This window comes from Micromys minutus, assembly GCF_963924665.1.
Source record: "Micromys minutus genome assembly, chromosome: 9".
NCBI lineage: Eukaryota > Metazoa > Chordata > Mammalia > Rodentia > Muridae > Micromys > Micromys minutus.
This window is the reverse complement of record NC_137978.1, coordinates 64,320,538-64,342,237: the sequence shown is the minus strand read 5'-3', so window position 1 is coordinate 64,342,237 and position 21,700 is coordinate 64,320,538. Positions and strand designations below refer to the sequence as shown.

The following is a 21,700-nucleotide window of genomic DNA, read 5'->3' as shown; positions in this document are numbered from 1 at the left end:
AAAGCAAGAACCAGAGGCTGTCGGGAGATCCTCCTCAGGAAATGTCCCTGAGGGCAGAGCACTCCCTTGTCTCACAGAAAACTCTGCTTTGACTTTCTTTCCCATGTGGATAGAATAGTAATTCTAAGATGGTGTTCAGTTGGTAGAAAACTCCTACAGCATGCACAAGTCCTGCGTTTGACCCAGCACTATGGTGGCACACGCCTGTAACCTTGGGAGGTGGAAGCAGGAAGATCTGGGATTTAAAGTCAGCCTGGGCTGCATGAGACTCTGAGGCCAGCCTGGGCTATATGAAACTCTGAGGCCAGCCTGGGCTACATGAGACTCTTAAGCTAGTCATTCATAGTCAATCTTCTCTGGAGCCACAGGAGAGAAGGGAGATTCTCTAAGTGCATAGGCTGCTAGTGCTGGTCTGGAGGAGCTGGCTCCTAGAGACATGTTTCCTTGGTGATGGGATAGGAAGCTATAGAAGCAGAACTGAGAAGACCCGCTGGAAAGGAGCCGGGTCACTAGAGTACAGGCTTCAGCCTGAAGCATGCATAGCAAACATCTGTAACAGGTCAGAAAAATGTCCTAACCAATCCTGGTCTCTGTCCCTACTCTTCAACCCTGCACCAAAGCAGCCCCATCCATCAGCAAATGAGCAGGAAATGACTCAATAAGACTTGGTTGGCTGGGTTTGACTCTCTGGCTCCATCTGGGGGGTTTAGGAGCTAACTTCTGCCCAGTGGCTTCCCAAACTGTGGTCCCTGGGCCAGAGCATCAGTGATCCTTAAGATACTAGAAATGCTGGTTCTTGGCCACACCCACATCTAAGAAGCAGAGACTCTTATTCCCCCATCCCTCCAACCCCTTTCAAAGCAAACAGAGTGTCCTTCTGTAATTCTGTGCACTAATTGTCCCTGAGCTGCTGCTGGTCTCAGCCAAAGCCAAAACAGTGTGTGGAGGGGGCTAAGTTCTCTCTGCAAGCCTGTGTGAAGACCCCTGTCTCTCATCCCCATGGCCTCTGGATTGGCACTTTTACTCATACGTCCCTCTTGGGTGGCCCTTGGTGACCACCATGCTCCCAACAGACCTGTGCCTGGCCCTTAGCAGCACTTTGACAGTGGCCTCCCTCTGTCCCTTCCTCAGCCAGATGCTGTGCTTCAGAGTGGCACGCAGCACACGCAGGCAGCCTCTGGAACTTGCCTGCAGTAAGGCTGGGCCAGTGTTTTCTTCACAAGAGAACTCGTGGTGTCAAGCTTTGTAGTGACTTCGGTGACAGGGTGAGATTCCGTGTGCCTGAGTCATGAAAGGGAGGGGGAGGGAGGGAGGGAGAGAGAGAGAGAGAGAGCAGCCACCCTCCAAGGAGAAGCACTGCATAGGTAAAATTCCTGCTAGCAAGAAACCCAGAGACATGGGGTCTGAAGCCCCATCTCCCGCTCCAGCCCACATGAGCAGATTCTTTTTTTCTTTAAGATTTATTTATTTATTATATACACTGCTGCCTTCTTCAGACACACCAGAAGAGGGCATCGGATCCCATTACAGATGGTTGGGAGCCACCATGTGGCTGCTGGGATTTGAACTCAGGACCTCTGCAGGAGCAGTCAGTGTTCTTAACCACTGAGCCATCTCTCCAGCCCTTGAGCAGATTCTTGCACAGAGCTGGGCAATGGCTGGCACCTCAGAGCGCCAGTGGCCTGAAGGACTCACACCGTAAAAGACAAAGGTGGAGGCTGGGAAGATGGCTCATTTGGCAAGTGCCTGCCACTCAAGCATTAGTACAAAAACTTGATCCCCAGATGCACATAGAGGGCTAGGTGCAAGCATGGCGGTTCACCTGTTGAAGTCCAGCAGTTGGGAGGCAGAGGCAGGTAGGTCTCTGTGAGTTCAAGAGCAGTGTCAGGCAGGGTGACATCATGAGACCCTTCCTTTAAAAAGGATTAAAGAGAAGCCGGAAGCAGTAGTGCACACCTGTCATTTCAGTCCCGGGCTTGCTGGCCATCCAGTCTGAGCTCCCGGTTTGGTGACAGTCACTGTCTTAAAAGAATATGACAGAGTCTGATTGCAGAGGATATCTCTGGCTTTCGAGTGTGCACACGCTTGTGCCCACACACATGCACACTTGTGCACGTGTACACACGCACAAATGAGGATGGTGATTGGTGGGGAAAGTGGACACTAAGGGGCTTCAGGGAGATGGTGTGGGTCACATTATCCCAGTTCAGGGGCTTTTGCACAATGAACCAAGAGACCTCAGGATGAGCCGTGCACCGGATACTTCAGTGTTGAGGTCAAATCCTCAGCATCCCTCATCAACCTCACCGCTCACAATGGCTCCACACTGCTTTTGGCATCTGTCCTATTTCCAACAGACACCCGTGCAAGGTGTTCACGCCCATAACCCAGAGAAGACGACCTCATCGGGACCTCCACCTGACAGGGTTGGCCCGTGTTGACCAGTTCAAAGGAGGTTTTGATTCTAAGAAAAAGGAAACATTGCCGAAATATCTAGTTATATGTTACCCTCCAACTGCAGGGGGTCACTGCCAATCCAAAAACCTCTTTGCCCATGAACGTGGGGTTCTGTGAATTTGAACCAGGAACCTTCATCTGGGCCCTTGGGAGACCAAGAGCATGGCAGTTAACAAGGCTTTCTGGAACTTCAACACAAAGAATCTAGAACAGCCCCAGGTCTGTGTGCAGAAGGGTTTGGAACAGCCTGGGGTCAGCTGGGTGGAAGGGGTTGGCAATGTTAGGGCCCTGGAGGCTGTGAGGGGCGTGAGTGTGGTCTGTTAGGAGAAGGAGAAGGTGGCCAAGTGTGTGGATGGAGGGTTTCAATGACAGCCAATAGGCAGAGCATGACCCGAGATGCAATAACAGGAGGGAAAGGAAGCCACCTGACAAGGTGACTTTGGACTAGGGGATCCAGCAGCGTGGAGCTGAGAGGATAGAAGCAGCTAGGACCCTGACCAGGGCTTCCAGTGAAAGGCTGATGACTGCTCAGAGGCGGTGGGAGATGTTGATGGACAGATGGGAGGACCAGTAGGAGGAAGGGAGAGGTCTGGGCTGTCATGACCTGCTGCTCTTACAGTAATGACCAGTAACTTAGTGGCTTCAGACAGCATGTTACGGCAGGCTGTCTGTGGCTCTGGACTTCAGAAGGCCCAGGCTAAACACAACTGTGGGCCCCGTGAGCAGGTCTCCAGGTGCTGGCCAGGGCTGGGGAGGAGGGCTTCATGGGAAGACCCAGCAAGTGAAGGGTCAGCTTCCAAGCTCCCAGGGTCCTCTGAGAAGTGGCTTCTTGGTTGGCCTTTGAGCTGGGGCCTCAGCTGCTATGACAGGGACCCCTACACAGCAGCCCACGCCATCAGGGCTAGAAAGGGAAGGTCAGCCAGCAGGACAAACAGCCGATGTCATCCAGGGACAGCCCGTCTTCTTGGCCACATTAGGTCAGAACCAAGACACTGGGTCCAGCCATGCTCGTGGGGAGGACCCTACGCAAGGAGGGGGAGCTCAGGGGTCACTGAGGGTATCAGACAAACTCCCTAAACATCAGGGCCAGACAGGGAGCTGCTGTGCAGTATTGTCAGGAGCAAGGGAGGGGACCCACAGACCCTTCTGCCTCATGTGACCGTGTGAGCAATGGCACTGGGGCGTGCAGCAGAGAGATGGGACCCTCCACGCAGCCCGTTTGCGTCCACGGGGCAGTCAGTCCGTCTGAGGAAGGATGGGCAGCTCAGGCAGCCCAAACCCGCTCAGTTAACCGCTACCCCTTCCTCACCTTTGCATCTTCTCTCAGGACTTCCCCTCTGTGAAAAGGCACGCTGACCTGGATAAGTGAGGCCGGCCCCATGTATCCGGAATCAACCACGGGGTCCCCAGCTCGACTCTCCCTGCGGCAGACAGGCTCCCCCGGGATGATCTACAGGTAACTCACCCAGGGCTCCTTCCGCTGACGCAGCCACCCTCCACTGGGTCTCAGTCAGGGTTAACGGGGCTGTGAGGTACGCATGCCCCGTGGGTGGTGGTGGGAGAACGGAAGCTTTCAAAGCCTGTAATTGGAAAGAAGGTAAGACTTTCCGGAAGGCACTGGGCCGAGACAGATTTGTTTCTGGTCCCTGGCCCTTTGGAAATCTCATCTGAGGCTACCTGAACCCCTCAGCAGGGCCCAGAGCAGTGCTCTTACTCAGTGGTCTCTGGTATCACATCCAGAGGCATCTGGGGGCTGCTCTCAAGGAGCTCACAGGCATTTGGGGACCGGCACCTGCCCATTTTCCAAAGGCCGGCAACAGCCAGACTCGAACAGGGCAATCTTGACCTTCTTGTGTGAGCCACCCTTTCTGAACAGCAGGCTTCCTGTAGGGGGCGCTGGTGAGCCACTGGCTGCAGAGCCAGCTAAGGAAGAAGCTGCATCATCAGGACCCCAACAGCCTATACATTCCGAGAATTCTGGCCTTTCTAAATAATGAGTGGGAAGGGCCCCAGAGTCTCAGGCCCTCCTGTCCGGGTGTGTTTTGGCGGCTATACTCAAGCATGTTGTAAAGCATGATCTAAAGCTTATTAAAAACCGAGTCGCGAGCTGAGGGGCGGGGCTTAAAAAAAAAAAAAGATGCTCACTCGATGTCTCCTGTGGGGAAGAAGCCTAGGCAGGCTCCTGACCTCTGCTTCACTGGCCACTGGGTGGCGCTGCTGCAGAGCGTTTGGTTGTACGTCGGCTAGAGCCTGGTCAGCTAGCCTGAAGCCAGGAATGGAGACGCGTGGTGGGTGGGGGCTGCGGGACATCAGTGATGAATTCTGAGCTTGCACCTGCCTGTGCCTGATGCCAGTTGCATTCTGTCTTCTCTCCTCTTCTTTCTCCCCCTTTCCTCCATTGCTATCCGAAGTACTCGGTATGGGAGTCCCAAAAGACAGCTCCAGTTTTACAGGTAATAAGTCCTCCTCCTCCTCCTGCTCCCCCTCCTCCTGCTCCTCCTCCTCTTCCTTATCCTCCTCTTTTTCTTCCTCCTCCTCCCAATCCAGAAGGCCAAAGGGTAAGGTATGGTGGGGAGGGCTGTGCCCACCCCGGGCAAGGCTGGCGGCAGGCTGGCACAATCTGCAGTCACAGACGCTACCGTGATGACTGTCGGTGCTAACCACAGAGCCCGTGCAGCGTCTGGTAAAGGCGTGTGGTCGGGTTAAATTGCACGTGTTCGTCTGCCGAGGTTGCTTTGATTTGACCAAATGGGCTTAAGATACGTGTTCAGCCCTCAGCCCAGTCTCCCATCAGAACCTTGCTCACCAGCTCAGCCTAGGGCTCACCGGTGTGTTCAAGGCTGTGGGTTTCACCCTCACCACCACACGGTTTAAAAGTGGGGGGGGGGATTTTTGGTATGTGGGACACTTTCTTGTGGCCGTGGGACTGTGTTTCCATTGCTGAAGGATCAGTGCTGAACTGATCTGTCCTTTTTGCGGCCTGCAGATTTGGGTTTAGATGGGCTTACAACCCGTGGAGACTTCAGGTGCTTTGAAGTACCTATCTTCGTAAGGTGTTTGCAGAGCCCGTGTGATCTTGGTCAAGGGATGGGGAAGGGATGGTAGCTCTCAGACATACTTTTCCGCTGGAGTATCGGAAGCCAGGTATTGGCACGCTCCCCTCGGGCTAGTCTGCCCTCCCTCTAGACTAGATCACACTCTGAAAGAGAAAGGACACATCCAGAAAACACTTCCCAGCACAAGAAGTAAGACGTCAGAGTTTCAGAAGACTTGCAGGCTATCTGGTTCAGCCTGCCTCAGAGCTGTGATGGCGGTCCCTACACCTTTGGCAACAGGGAAATGTATCTAATCTGTAAGGACAGAAGCCACAGAGGGGTCATCACTGGGTCCTCAAAGAGCTGTGTTCTTCCCGAGGAACTCAGGATCATGCCCACCCCTGGGTTCACTGGCTAACTTGAGCCACCATCTCCGAGGTCCCGTTCCTCACAGGGAAGTCCTAGAGATGAGACTCGGGTTTGACCGCAGCATCGACTGGATAAAAACATCTACCTGAGCTTGACTGGCAAACACTTGTGTGCCCATCTGTGTGGCACAGAGGAATGCATGCTGTTTGTTCTGGTCAGATCTGAGTAATAAAACCAAACTTGTGCCTGAACTGCATCCTCAAGAGAGCCTGCTCACCTGTGCCCGGTGGGAGAGGAGGAACAAGCTGAAAAGGCACACAGGCAAACACAGGTGTAAGCAAGCCTGCAGTGAGTTTCCTCTGGCGGTCACTGGCCCTCGGACCAGCAGACCACAGTTTGGATCCCCAGTCGACGTTTCACAAAGCGGTTACTTCAGCCGGTGCTGATGTCAAAGGGCTGGCTCTCCATCCATTGCACAGACAAGGTACCACTCACTAGAATCATCCACGCCAACGACCATCACATCGCTTGACACTGGCCCTTTGAAGGTAGAGGTGTCTGTGGGCCTCACCGTGAACAGGACCCTCTGTCCTGGTTACCAGTTGAGCAACTCCCAGATCAACAGGGGAGTTAAAATCTTGTATAACACACAGCCCCGGTGGGTTGATGAGATCAACTTCTCCTGGTTATGTGGGGACCTATTTTGTCTCCGAGCTGCAGATGGGTCCACGTGTCCTCCTCTCCATCCTGCCCCTCTAGCCAGGGCCTGCCCGTGGCACGTCCTTCCATGGAATAAGTGCCAGAGGTAAAGAAGAGCCGAGCCCAGGTTCCCCAGGCAGATACTGATGGTTGTTTCCGCTCAGGAAAGTGCATACACATCACCAGCAGGGGGCACCACAAAGCCTCGGTAGATTAGTTGCTTTTCTCCTTGCTCTTACCAGCTGCCTGAGGAGAAGGAAAGGAAGGAGGGAAGGTGGCTCATCTTGTCATATAACTTGGACGTCAGACGTGTCATGGCGGGAAAGTGTGGCAGTGGAAACGGTATCCGTTTTGGCAGCAGAAGGGCGAGGCTGCTTGCTCACGTCTGGGTCATGAAGCAGAGTGTGGGGGTACCAGGGCTCAACTGGAGTTTTCAGTCCGAGGCCTTAGCTCATGGGATGCTGCGGCTCACTGCGGTGGATAAATGGCCTCACACTCGCCTAAGATGACTAAGGATGGGACTCTCTAACGCTCCGGGGCATGTTTCGTAACTCAGTTGGCAGTCTGGATTAGCTGTTACACATGGGAAGTCCTGGGTACAGAGAGGCATAAAGGAATGAATAATACAGCCGACCCCTGAACGTCTGGAACTTCGTGGGAAACATCTGGAGAGCTGTTTTCGCACTGAGGAGGGATGTGGTTCCCCCTGCCCCCAGCTGGTGTGGCTCAAGACCGCGGACAGCTAGGATAAAAAAGCTGTCCCGGTGAACGGTTCACATTTTTGTGACCGTGACAATATGCCTGAAACAAGCTGTCTTGATTACTTTTCTAGTGCTGTGATAAAGCAACATGACCAAAGCAACTTATAAAAGAAAATGCTAAATTTGGGCTTACACGGGCTTCAGACAGTTGGAGTCCACTTGGGCAGAGCCAAGGCAGGTAAAGCCGAGAGCTTAGTCCACAATGGCCCAAAGACTTCCCCTGAGGCTCCACCTCTCAAAACCCACCACCTCCCATAATCACTCCCAAGAAATAACCCTTTGGAGACACCGTCACAACAGGCCTGACCTTTGGGTGAAATATCCCAGCTCAGTCCTGAGGCCTCTCCGGGTTCTCGAGTACCATCTGCCATGCGGGTCCGAGGCATCAAATTGAGGTCATTAGACGAGGCCACAAGTGCTTTACGTACCGAGCCGTCTCCATGGCCCCGTGCTTTGTCGAGGCAAGGTCTTGACACACAGCTCTGCTGTGTAGCCCAGGCTGGCCTCCAGATCCTTTGCCTCGGCCTCCCCGGTGCTGGGATTGTAGGTGAGCCACTTCACCTATTTTTGAAATCTTTGGAGGTGGAGAATACGAAATTTGTCCTGCGTAGAAACACACGCACACTAGTAGTGAATAAAAGGGTAAGCTATCAGGCATATCGGAGGGCAACAAGCGACAAAGAAAAATATAGCGAATGAGGTGGGAGGTGGGAGGTGGACCACTGAGGGTTTGTGTTCAGGGTACTGGTTACCTGTCCCATTCCTCCCCACACACTGGCAGTTGCTATTCCTTCTTTTGTATGAGAGGCAGGTGAGCCGGTACCCTAGACCCCACAGGCACTGGCATGTCTTCCGAGACAGCAATATCCCACCAACACCTTTCTTACCATCCAAAGGTAACATTTGTTCCCCCCCCCCCAGGGTCGTGACCCTGGGCCCTCAGCATTTTGTCTAAGCCTGGTGCTGGGCCTCACAGTGAACAGCCTAAAAGATTTATATGAAGTTCGGTCAAGGGCGTGCTGTGAAAGAAGCCTACCAGAGGGGTGCGCATCATGCACCCAGATTTCTAGGACCTTCCATGTATAGGCAGCTGTCTGTGCATAGAGTACACACCCCTGGAGGGGAGAACATCTCTGTGTGCCTCTTCACGGTGGCAGTGGCCACATGCCACAGGTACCCTAGCTGTCCACTGCAGACACAGCTTGGAGTGGGGTGCAGAAGCCATGAGCCTTCTGGCGTTCAGATAAAGAATGGCGCGGTTAGCTCTTTCCTACCTGTGGCTCAGAAGACCCAGGCTTCTGATGCAAAGGCAGCCAAGGGGAGACCACAGGACGGGGCAGGACCCCCACCTCACACCGCACCCCAACCATCCTGCCAGCCGTCGGCATTGCCAGGCGGTGGAGTGGCGCTGCAGCTCCCGAGCTTTTAGGAGAAAGGTACTCGTGAATAATTCAACCTCCGCCACGAGATGAGAACTCCCTAATAGAAGCTAATGGACTGGCTGCCTCCAGCGCCGACCCTGTGGGGGCTCATTCACCAATTGCTTCTGACGTTCTGCAGTGACACTCCCTAATGAAAACGCCACTGCGTGCGCTGCTTCCTTAGCTCCCTAACTAGACTGTGGCCTTTTAAACAAGCAGCCACCGGGGAAGGAGGTGAGTCGGACGCAGGAGTGGATGTAGCAGTCACTGTCTTGGGGGTGATGCCTAGACACAGGCATCCCCAGGAACTTAAACGGTAGAGCTGGGGTGGTTGTCTGGGAACGCTTCCGGCTGACCAGAAGTCAGACCATCCACAACTTTTCAAAGCCTCAGAGATCCCACCTGGGGTGCACTTGAGGTAAATGCGCTGGGTGGAGGAGGGTGGGCGGGCTCCCACCTGGCCGCACCCACCACCCCGTGTTCCCGGGATTGATCCTGCTCGCACCCACCCCATGCAGCCCTGGCCTGGCTGTCTTCCTGCCTCGCTGGCATTATCCTCGATTGAGATTCAGCATTCATGACTTGGACTGGCAACGCTCGCTGTTCCCAAGGTTTCTCGCTGTCTGTCTAGGAAGCCATGGCTGCAGGAGCCAGGGTTGCTGTTCCGGTCTCGGTTTGCTGACGGTTCTTGAGCAAAATGAATGTTTGTGTGCTGTAGGGACGCCGTGTTTGTGTGTGTGTGTGTGTGTGTGTGTGTGTGTGTGTGTGTGTGTGTGTGTGTTTTACATAGCCACGCCCCGGGTTGGTGCCCACTTTTCTGTGTTTCCGCTTCTGAAGCTTCCGGCTGGTCTCCTAGCTCTGGACACGTGTTGCCATTAGATTTGGCTTCTTTCTCCGCCTGCCCCCGAGTCAGGCTTCAGTGGCTCCAGGTGGAAGGCACTGGGGAGGGCAGAAGCGACTCCTCCCGACTTAATGAGGTTAGAGCTGCGGTCATGCCCCTTTCTGTGTCACCGTGTTAATTCGAGTGGAGTCCCCTGAGTCCCTGGCAGACAGGAATAGATTTCCAGAGAAAAACTACATGTTGATGGAATTAGCAGCTCCTAATTGGCGTTGGGGGGGAGGGGAGGCCTACTCTTCTGGAGAGCAGGTAGGATGTAGGGTTAGAGTTCCAGAGAGCCTCGCTCTGGATGCTGCCACACAGAGGGCGGAAGTCACTGCATTTCTAAGCTCAGGCGGGAGCTTTGAAAATGGGATAAGAACCCGACATGCTATCTTCACCCCAGAAAAGCCCACAGCACAGCCACAACATGAGGAGCCTGGTTGTGCCCATCTAAACACAGGCTCCCAGAACCCATGCACCATCTACCCATCTATAAAACCTTCCTCTTCTGAGTGGTCCTCTAGTGCCTACCCAGAGCTGATATCCTCTCAAGACACACACACACACACACACACACACACACACACACACCAGGACCACCGACCCTCCGCTCTGGGCTGCCACCTTCACCCACTTCTCTCCCTTTATCTCTCAGGTTCATAGCAGAAGGCTCTGAGCTGCTGCCATAAGAACCCACCTTCCCTCAGTGATGGCTGTGCCAGGGAGGTAGCAGGCCCCTGATCTTTCCTGCCCGCTCCTGTTCCCTCCCATGTTGTAAGGAGCACTTGTGTCCTCTGAAAAGGGCTGTTTTAGTGTCTGTCACTTCCTGGTGATGTTCCGTGCCGGTGAGGTTCATCCTAGCCTCTGGTCACTTGTCTCGGCTCAGAGATGCCCACCGAACACACCAGCTTGGATGGTAGACCCTCCTCCCACAACTATTGTCACCTCTGGTGTCATAGTGCACTCCTTTGGGGACAGTCACCTGCATGGCCTATCTGTCACCTCACCAGTGCCTTCCTGTGTGGCCATCGGTGGTGGCAGGGAGCACTGTCCCATCCTGGACCCGATAGCCTAGCCACTCTCATCTCACACTGGGGCCCTGGCCGTATTTCCAGACCCCTGCAGACCCCGGGCACTTTTGTGGGCAATGTCTTGAAAGCTAATTGCTATTGATTTCAGCCTGGCAGAGAGTATGTACGTCTTGCCCACTTTGCAGGAAGAGCTCCCAGCTGTAGCCTCGATGGCCTGCTCTGTCACCCCAGGGAAGAGAAAGCTGGCCTTCACACAGGGCTGGCAGCCGGCCAGGCAACACCTCCAGAGCCCTACGCCTACTGGAGGAGACATCTGCCACCTGTAGGTCTCAGGTCTCCTTTCCCTAAGCTGTGCCTCATTGTGAGCCGGGACCCTTTTACAGCCCCCAGACATATTTTCCTAGAGAAAAACGGGTCTTTCACATGGCCCCAGCTCCATCTGTTTCAGTAGCAAGAGCCCTGCAGATGGCACCCCACTCCCACCCCAAAACTGTGAGCAGTAGTGAATGTCAGTCCTAGCGTGGAAACCTGTACCTCCTTCCACAGAACAGTCAGTAAGTCACTGCTAAGCCTGAGTCAGGAACCAGCCAGCCCCAGGGCTGCTACAGGATCATTGCCAATATGGCTCAGCCTGGCAAGGCCCAGTAAACCTTGGCTTGCCTTTTAGAGGCCAGGATCCGTACTGTGACCTCCACGGGCAGTGCTGGGAGCAGCAGCTGCAGCCGCAGGGAGGCAGAGCAATTGGGACAGTTAGGGAAGTATCTGTACAAAGCTGACAAATGCCACACAGGAAAGGGGTGTGGTGAGGTGGAGCCACGCCCAACAAGCAAGGTTCTGACCATGTGCAGCCAACACAGCACCTGCCCAGGGAGACACCACTCAGCCACACTTGGGCCAGAAGATGGGATAGATACTGGTTCCCTCATTCATTCTCTCAGTCTCTGTGTGTCTGTCTGTCTGTCCTGTCTGTGTCTTTCTGTCTCTGTCCTCTCTTCCTTTCCCTTCTTTCTCCTCCTCCTCCTCCTCCTCCTCTTCTTCTTCTTCTCCCTCCCCCCTCCCTCCCTCTCTCCTTTCTCCCCTCTCTGTATTCTCTGGGATGATCTGTGTGTCAATTTGTGTCTCTTTTCTCTATCTCTCTGTCTCCATCTCTGTTTGTGTCAGTCTTTCTGTCTCTGCTTCTATATATTTGTCTGTCTCTTTCTGTTTTTTTTTTTTTTTTTTTTTCCTTCTCTGTCTCTCTTCCTTTCTGTCGTCGTCCCCCCACCCCGAGATTCTCTGGGACGTTCTGTATGTCCCTGTGTGTCTTTTTGTCTCTGTCTCTGTGTATGTGTCTGTCTCTCTGTGTACGTGTGTGTGTGTGTGTGTGTGTGTGTGTGTGTGTGTGTGTCTCCCTGGGATCCCATTCCCCACTGGTCTCACCAGACCCTCTCAGCCCCTTCCTTGACTCAGCTGCACATAAAGTAAATATTCCATATTCCAAGCACTTACTGTGAACTAAGCCCTGTACTTAGGTGCAGACAGTGCATACATCCACATCTTCACACAAAGAAGGCCACTGTGGAAGGACCAGCCACAAGGTTCCTGGAGATGATGCCCCTTCACTCCCCACCCCTACAGCACACACAGTGCTCACTCAGGAAGTGATCCCCCTGCATCAGGCCAAGCAGGGAGAGGTGACCCAGGGTGGGAGGGCTTTGCACACAGTCATCTCAAACTCCAGTCCTTAGTGGACCATTCCTTGGCCCCCATAGGGACCAGCCCTCACCTAGAGCCACTCAGCCCACCCCAAGGCCGCCCAATACCCCTTCAGGTTCCTCCTGTGATTAACCAAACCTGCTTTCTCCTGGGCAAAGGGTAGACTGTCTCAGCTGGGCAAACTAGACTGTTTCCCTTGCAGAGAACAGTCTCAGGGTCTCACCACTACAGCTGACCCAAGTGGAATAGGAACTTCAGCTGCAGCGTCTAGTGACACTTCAGGGGCCACCGTGCAACATCTGGGCATATGCGGTCCTCTGGTCAGGTGATCACAGACCCCTGCCTCACCTGTACTGGCCACTGACCGTCTCAGACAGAGCCAGGCATGGTTCCCTCTCCTTCCTGCAGCCTTGCTGCTCACTGGTTCCCACGTGTGCCCCTGAAGTGCCTGGAGCAGGAGGATCGCACACGCATTCTTTCTTCCTGGATACTTGGTTTGTTCAGCCATGCCAGTAACCACTGTCAGGGCCAGCGTCTGTGTCCCCGTTCCCTTTGGACGGATACTGTTGATCTTGGTCTCCAGGAGTGGATTCGTGAGCTAGAGCGACCTAGGAATGGCTCTGGATGCTTAAGCTGTGAAATCTCCCACTCGCCATAAGCCAGCCAGGCCCATTGCTAAGGCTCCGCAGACAGTGTGACTCGCTGTCCCGAAGCACGGAACCCGGAGGCACATGCAAACCGTGCACAATGGGCTTCACGGTTCCCGTGTTCCCCAGGCTGGGCCCCTGGCACATGGGGAAAAGCACTGCTGTGGCAGGTGCCCACTTAGAGCTTGCTTCTGTGACAAGTGTGTGCCTTGTGCTTCTTTCCTGGGACAGCCTTTTGCCTGGGTTCCGCTGGACACCACCCCCCCACGAGAGCACTATGAGGTGGCATCTCAGTCCCCGCTGGACAGCCCCACCATCCTTCTGCATGTTCCCCGTGCTCCCACTTGGGGGCAGTGCTCCCGCCTGCCTGCAGTCCAGCCTGGCCTGCTTCTCTTCCATTTGCCGGGGCAGAGGTGGGCAAGCTTGTCTCCCCAGCAGGCATGATTGTAAGGACAAGAGTCTTGGGCCCAGGGTGTTTTACCCAGGACCTGGGCACGACCTCATGGCAATTCTCCTTGAAGACTGTTACTTCTGCATCCGCCACCCCACCCCACCCCACCCTGCAGCCAGCAGACCAGCCTAGGGCCCCGGCGGTACTGACAAGCTCTAAACCACCACCGCTCCGCATTTCCCATCTGGACAGTGGCAACTCCAGGCAGCATCATGTTGTCCATGACATACAGCGAGAGTCTGCGGAGCGTAAGCAGCCGATGCCACTCAGACTGGACCCTGCATCCAGTCCGCCAGACAGACACCCTGGAGCTCCAGCGGCTGAGGGAGGTGCGGGCGGCCGCCCAGGCCAGGAACATGGAGAGCTTCCTCCAAATGCACGGCCTTTCCCTGGACGGCTGCACCGCCCAGCGCACAGGCATGAAGTATCGGTAAGGGCTGGGCTAGAGATGGGGTGGGTAAGGAGTCCCCAGGACATCTGAGGAGGACCTCGAGGATGTGCTACAGGAGAGAGACATGGGCCACAGCTTTGTTGTGACTCGCGGTGAATGTTTTCAGTTTGGAAATCTACCGCAGAGCGAACCCTCTGTGAGGAAAGCGAATGTCCACTGCGGTGTTAGCTGTCTGAAAGTAAGCGTTACTGGGCTTGGAGTGTTTGTCTGAGTGTTTCCGTGCGGGGAACCCTGCTGAGCAGATTAGGGCTGTTTCATTTGTCTCTGGCAGTGTCACTGGATGAACTAGCTGCTAGGGGTTAGTGATCACGGATTAGTGAGGACGCTTCATTGGCACTGGAGAGATGGTTAAGTAGCTAAAGGCACTGCCTCTTCCTTACAAAATACCTGAGTTCAGCTTCCAAAGTAGGGCAGTTCACAACTACCTGTAACTCCACCAGAGCATCTGCCACCTGCTGGCTCCTGTTAGTACTGCACCCACCCACCCACACAATTACAAATAATTTTTTTTTTTTTAAATGGGACTAAAGAGATGACTCAGAAGACTCTGGCTGTTCTTGCAAAGGACCCAGATTTGGTTTCCAGCACCCACATAGTGGTTCATTACCATCCATAACTCCAGTTCCAAGGAATCCAATACCCCTTCTGACCTCTACAGCCAAAACACTCAAACACATAAATCTAAAAAAAAAAAAAAAAAAAAAAAACTTTAAGGAAAATACTCCAACTCACCATCTCTAATACATAGCCATTCTGAAAAGAAAAACCCATGTTATATTCTCTGAACAAAGAAATGTGTCCTTCACAGTCTATAAATGAGCCGTAGCTATGAGGAGTGGTTTTTTTTTTTTTTTAAGCAGGTCTCCTCAGAATTGGCTGCATCCAACTGTAACTATGGCAACGACGGCTGTGAGGTAAAGGTTCAGCCTGTCTAAATGACCTGCATGTAGGATAAGTTTTCTTAGACTCCCATAAGAACATTTCTGAGCAACTCATACCTTTCTGGATTCAGCACCAGGGACAGCTCCTGAGCAAAGATGGCCAGTTGCAATTGTGCGCCTCCAGGGACAGTTGGTCAAAGGGGACTGTCTCCTCCAGTCTTTGTAGGAGAGCCAGAGTCTCCGGTAGACAGCAAGTGTATATTTTCGTCTCAGTATGTCCCGTGCAGTATTTGGCATATACTTACAATTAAAAGTTACATGTTTATCTGAGTGGAGATTAGGACGGCTCTTTGTGCCTTCCTCTCTTATGGACAATGTGTGTGGTCCTTTGGGCCATTGTGGGGAGCTTTTGGAGTCCCTTGGCAAGAATGTGACTTTGGGCCAGGACAGGGAAGTAGGCTCAGATATCAATACTCCCTTAAAAACCCTAATCACTGGACTTTGTTTATGGCCCTGTTTGTTCCTTAACTATTTGTATTCACTATCTTGCTTGTTCCCTTCACCTAGAACTGACTTTATTATTACTTGCAAGTAATTAAAATGGTATAAAAGCAGACTAGGAAAATTAAACGCGTCTTTTAGCCTCAGAATTGGCTGGGGGGTCATGCTACAGTATTATCTAATCTTTGCTCTCTCTTTTTTTAAATTTATATAAGTACACTGTAGCTGTCTTCAGACACACCAGAAGAGGGCATCAGATCCCATTACAGATGGTTGTGATCCACCATGTGGTTGCTGGGACTTGAACTCAGGACCTCTGGAAGAGCAGTCAGTGTTCTAACCACTGAGCCATCTCTCCAGCCCTAATCGTCTCTTTTTAATCCTTGCTCCGGAGAACCCGGTTGGCTGACTGAGCAGGTTTGGTCAGGCCATCACCTTGTAGTTTAAAGAAACAAAGCACTTCTGGTAGACCCTGGAACAGCAGAGTCTTGAAGTCTTTGTACTCTAAGTCGGAGGACCCTTGGTCAATCCGTTGGCCAAGGCTGGGCTTCTGATGGTGATAGAAACTGTTCAAGGGGAGAGCCCCTGGGCCTTATTTGTTTTGCGTTAGCTGCTCATGGGGACCTGTCTGTGCTCGGCAACTGCTTACTGAGAGCATGCTGGCAGTAGATCCTTGGCTGGACCCTGGAGATGCTGTATGAACAAGAAGAGCAGGGGCTAGCTACATCTTCATGCCCACACACCTTGGGGCAGAGGGGAAGAAGAAATGAGACGAGATCCCAAAATCGTTTTTTACAGCACCACCGGTCCTGAAGCCGGAAGTGCATGGGGGCACAGGGGAGGTTGTGGCAGTGAAGCTGATCTCAGGTGACGGAAGAGCTGAGTCCTGAACAGTCTGAGGGGGATCCCATCAGAAGACACGGTGGAGCGCCTTCCAGACACGTTTCAGGGGCCGAGAGGAGGGCAGGATGACTGAGCTGGGGTGAGCTTGGGACTGACAGGGTGTAGAGGGACTAGACCATGCCTTCCCAACTCTGAGAAACCAGCTCCCAGCACTGTGGACGGTGACGATGGCCATGGTAATCAAGGCTGGCAGCCAAATTGTATATACATGCTGAACCTCAGAAAATTACCTTGTTTGGGTCACCTTATAGGATCTTTCACTAGTGTGCTCAGGCGAAGGGAGTCAGAATACTGCAAGGCCATGTAACCGATGCAAAAAAATGTGTCTTAGTTAGGGTTTTACAGGTGTGAGCAGACACCATTACCAGTGCAAGTCTTATAAAGGACAACATTTAATTGTGCTGGCTCACAAGTTCAGACGTTCAGTCCATCATCATTATCATCAAGGTGGGAACATGGCAGCATCCGAGCAGGCATGGTGCTGGAGGAGCTGAGAGCTCTCCATCTTCATCTGAAGGCTGCTAGCAGAATACTGGCTTCTAGGAAGCTAGGGTGAGGGTCTTAAAGCCCATGCCCAAAGTGACACACCTATTCCAGCAAGGCCACCCCTCCCAACAGTGCTACTCCCTGGGCTAAGCATATTCAAACCATCACAGAATGGATCCAAGAAATAGCGGGGAGTCCCAGGGAGACCCACTCAGCCCAAAAACAGAGTGAGGTACACTATTCACTAATGCCTTTAAAGGGACAACAGCCCTGCTGGCTCCTGCCTGCCAGCTGCCTGTGAGAGTAGTCAGTCCCTGTTGGTTTTAGCCTGTTTGTGATTCTCTGCTGTGTGAGCCCCAGGAAGCTAGCAAAGATGGGATGATCTGTCTCTGCTTGAGGTTCCAAAAATAGTGTTCAGGCTGCACCTGGGTCCAGACCGCTTGTGGCTGACATCCTAGGAGGCGGCCTGCTCTCCAAGGAGGAAGGAGACCAGAAAACAATTCTCCCCAGGGCAGGGTGAGGGTTGTCTCACCCACAGGGACCCTGACATGTCTGGTGACACCGGTGTCACTGCCCTCGAATGAGGTCACTAGGCTGGCATTCATTTAAGATCCTAGCAAAACATTGACGTAAGCTGAAGTCATCAGAGAGGAGGGAACCTTGTAAGGCCTGAGGAAAAAAGAAAACATTTCCACCACTGTCTGATTAGAGAAAGCTGTACTTAAAAACGTGGCCAGATGACTGGGTCCCCTAAGTCGGGGTTTCAGAGAGCAGCCCCTCACTGGCTTTTGAGGTCAGCTGTCAAGGTCATTGTTGTCACCTGCACAGAAGAGCGGCGACTCAGGCTCAGGGCTGCCGGAGAGTAGGAAGTACAAGAATCCACTGAAGGGGAGCCGTCACAGGTGTTCAGGAGTTTAGCAAGGTAAAGGACTGGGTTACTAGTTCTGCCAAGGTTGAAAAAGATGGGTTGCAGGATCTCTTAGATTTAGGAAACAAAGTTATTCTTGTGAGATGTGCAGACTTGGTAACAATGTATAACAATGTGACTCCTTAACACAGTGTCTCTGTTTAAGTTTCACAATAGCAAATGAGAAAATGCCTTCGGGTAAATGGTGGTGGTGCTGCTGCTGCCTAGAATCCCAGCAAGTGGGAAGCAGAGGCAGACCTCTGAGTTCAAGGCCAGCCTGGTCTGCATGGCTACACAGAGAAACCCTATTGGGCTTGGGGATTGGGAGGTTGGTCATAAGATCAAGTTACAGGCAAGCCTGTAAGGCATTTTTTCAATTAGTGATTCATGTGGGAGGGCCCAGCCCTTTGTTGGTGGGACCACCCCTGAGCTAGTGGTCCTGAGTTCCGTAAGAAAGCAGGCTGAGCAAGCCGTGAAGTGCAAGCCAGTAAGCAGCACCCTTTCATGGCCTCTGCATCAGCTCCTGCCTCCAGGTTCCCGCTCTGATGAGTTCCTGCCCTGACTTCCTTTGGTGATGAACAGCAATGTGGACTAAACCCTTTCCTCCCCAGCTTGCTCTTTGCTTGTGGTGTTTTGTCAACACCTTGAAGGTAGAGGATACTGCTGAGCATCTTTCTATGTTGGTGACCACCTTGGGACTCAGATAAGCTTGGACTTAAATATTAACTTAAAAAGATAAATGCTGTGTGACCTCAAACAAGCCACTTGGCCTCACCCTGTCTTAGCTTCTTGTTTGACAGAAGAACTTGTGTTACAGCCTCACAGAGTTGTCCCTGAGCATTCTGTGAGGCACAAAAGTCACCATAACTCCTCCAAGCCTGGCTCCTAGTGGGAGAGAAACCGAGGTCTGTTCCCACCTCAAAGACCATTTTGTCTTCCAGAACCTTCCATTTCCAATGGCCTTAGGTTTGATCCCCAGGGCCAGGCTTTGTTACCTTGTTATATACTAGAGTTTGCAGTTCAACAGAGGAGACTGCAATACCAGGATCTGTCCCTGTTCAATCTAGAAAAAGAGATCGGGAGGCAGGGGGAGGTGGCAGGGGCGAGCAGGCTTTGCTTTCTGCAGCCTTAGTAGCCCCATGCCCCATGAAAGGCCAGGGCTGACCTCTGTGAGTCCCAGGGTCCAGGTTTCAGAAGAAACCTAATTGCCCTTTCCCCCCCCTTCCACCCCATTTGCTTGGAAAGGAACCCAGCCTCTCTGGAGCACAGGGCCTCAGGCCAGCAAACCCTGCTGCCTAAGTGAGCTGCTGGCAATGGGAAACAGAGCTTAGGCCTGTGCTGGCTTCTGTAGGTGGCACCTGTGTGACCTTCCAGGACATCCTTGGTAAGGACACCAACTCTACCCTCCCAACCTCTGTGCCCACATCCAGCTCGACCCTCAGGGGCTGGGTCCTGAGCTCATGGGGACTGGAGGTTTTTCTGGCCTGTGGAGAGTGTTCAGGGAGGGGAGCCACACTGTTGGGCCTGTGGCAGATCCCCACTTGCTCATCTGCTCGTTGGTTTTGACCCCGGGCAGTTAGCCAGGATCAGGCACCCTGGAAGGCCTGACCTAGAACACGTCTCCGGATCTTTGTTCCTGAAGATGGTAAAGTCTGAGTAAGCTCGAGATGTCGTTCTTGAGGTCTGTGCCCAAAGGCAGAGCTGGGAGATGGCTCGGTCAGTGACACACCTGCCGCATAAGTTAGGGGGCCTGAGTTCAGATCCCCAGAAGCCACAGACACAGCCGGGTATGGCGGTGTGTACCCCTGGGCTTGGGGAAGGGGTTCAGACACTAATGGATCCCTGAGACCCGCTAGCCTGCCAGCTTCAGTGAGAGTTCTTCCTTATGCTGAGGGTGCGTGTGGGGAGGGGAGGGGCCTAGGCCACTTTTTCTTTCTTTCATTCATTCATTCCAGAAGCCCTCAGTGGTGCCTGCTATGGGATGCTAAGCGCTACACCTGTGCTTCTAGGCCCTTTGCCCCTTTGACCCGGCTTCTTTCCTTGGTCATCCTGTCAGAGTGGACACTTTCCCTCGTCTTTCCTGGTGGCTTGGTCCTGAGCAGCCAGAGATGAACGCTGGCTCCAGGGAGCCCCGACACATACCAGCCAGCTGTGCCTGCCCAGGCTTGGGGCTGCAGATCAGCCTGGATCAGCCAGCGCCAGGCCCCAGGGACCAGCAGGGCAGGCGGCTCTCCAGCACCGCCTGCCTCTCACTGGCCACTCACTGGCTCAGCAGGAGCCTCTCATACCGCACATACAGAGCCAGGAGGCACTGGAGGCGGCAGCTGCTGCCAGAGACCCCTGAACTGCCACCCAGGAGAGCCACGGTCACAGCAGCCCCGCTTAACCCCAGGTTGCCACCCGAAGGAATACAACCAGCATCGGGGGTCATGAAGAAGCGACTCCACTCCTGGTAGAGGGAGGCAACTGTGCCCAGCCTAGCAGAGCTGGGGACGTGGAACAGCCTGGGCCAGAGCAGGAGGTGCAGGCAGACTCAAGTGGAGATGGGAGAGGTGGGAGAAGGGAGTAGGCATCGCTCCTCCCCGCTGGACTTCCAACTACCCCCCTCCATCTTCGACTCCTCTCAAATAAGGTCTGGTCTAGCATCGTCTGGAAATTTGATGCCCTCCGCTCCGCTGCACAGGCTGGTCCTCTGCCGCCCTCAGAAATCCTTGCTCTGAGAGAACGCCCTGCACTTCACCTCCTGGGATAAAGTCTCCTCAGAAGCAGAGGGGAGGCCTCCTAAGGGGCTGGCCTTTGGAATCCAGCAGGGGCAGAGCCCACCTTCAACATGCAAGTATCTTTCGTGTGTTCAGAGCACAGCCTCAAGAGCCGTGGCCCGGATGATCGGCTGGGTCGCTCGGCAGCCAGCAGCCCCAGCCCGGGCACCCGTGGACGCTTCCGCGCCGTGGCCATGGTGGCCCGGAGCCTGGGACAGCTGTCCGTGCAGAGTGCCCCAAACAGCAACGACACCAGCTTGAAGCAGCCAGGGATGAAATATAGGTAGGCAGCAGACAGTTCTGTGGGGCGGAGACTGACTGGGCTTCTCGCCTTCCAGCAGACCTCTTCCCAGCTGGGGCAGCTTATGCCGGGGCCTCTTAGAACCTGCTAGACTTGCTAAAAAGTAAGATGAGACTTGATCAATCCCAAGTCTCCTCACCTTGGCCTCCTCCTTTTTCTCCTCTCTCTCTTCCTCTTCTTCCTCCTCCCCCTTCCTCCTCCTTCTGTTTCCTTTCTGGAGCTCAGCCACAGTAGTAAATCTCATCGAAGTTCACTGCTTGCTCTTCCTGGAGAGCGTCGGCCACAAGCCCCTGCCGCCTCCTCTCTTCTCCTAAGATCACAGGTCCCAGAAGATGCCCTGTCGCTGTTAGTCTGACGACGGCATACCACCAGGGAAATGGACAAACCTTTCTGGGGGCCAGACCAGTCTCCTCCATCAGGGATTCTGATGAGCAGGTTTCAGATGAACTCTGCAGTCTTTCTGCTGCAGGCAGCCCAGGCTGTCGGCTGATTTCTCTCAGTGGTTTCAGGGCCGCTGCTTCCCTCCTCATCCTGTGTGTGGGGAGGGTCCAGGTGTCCGTGGCAGGGCCTTTTTCCTCTTCCCACCTCGGCCGTCTGGAGCTGGCTTTGGAGTTCCCACACCAGCTTCATAGGAAGGATCTCCCGGGCTGATCTTCTCCCTCCCATGTAAGACTCGGAGCCGAAGGGTCCGTGACCTGAAGGAAGGGGATGGGGGTCTCTCCACAAGGATGTCCAGGGAAGAGATCTTCCCTGGGTTTGTACAGGCTGGACAGGTCAAGGGAGCCCTCTGGCCCCCAGGCAGACAATGGGAAAGGCTTCTTCCTCAGAGCAGGAGTCAGATGCAGCAGCTTTCTGGTGAGCTCACACAGTTCAAACATAGGTGGGCCTTGCAGAGTCTAGGAGGGCCGACTAAGTTTACAACTGGTGTTACGTTAAGCGGCTTAAACCTCCCTGTGACAGCACTCAGAAGGTAGGCCAGATGTAAAGGAGCCACAGCTCAAAGCTCCCATCATGATAAATGCTGGCTTGAGGCTAGGGTCCGAAACAGCTTCTCATATCCTGGCC

General features: G+C 53.7%; 1 protein-coding gene across 8 annotated transcripts in view; it reads left to right on the top strand.

Annotated features, from left to right (window-relative positions):
* Positions 1-3,836: 3,836 nt before the first annotated feature.
* The window catches only part of KCNAB2 (potassium voltage-gated channel subfamily A regulatory beta subunit 2), a gene marked incomplete at its 5' end in the record, with an annotated part of 41,161 nt that continues 23,297 nt past the window's right edge, over positions 3,837-21,700 (top strand). For 3 of the 8 annotated variants that reach the window (XM_080922069.1, XM_080922067.1, XM_080922065.1), the window contains one exon: positions 13,659-13,876. In XM_080922069.1, the coding sequence (XP_080778195.1) occupies positions 13,659-13,876 (218 nt within the window). Of the gene's footprint in view, positions 3,914-4,868; positions 4,911-13,658; positions 13,877-20,405; positions 20,618-21,700 lie in introns of those variants that run through there. The other 5 variants (XM_080922072.1, XM_080922071.1, XM_080922070.1 and 2 more) reach the window with 3 other exon arrangements.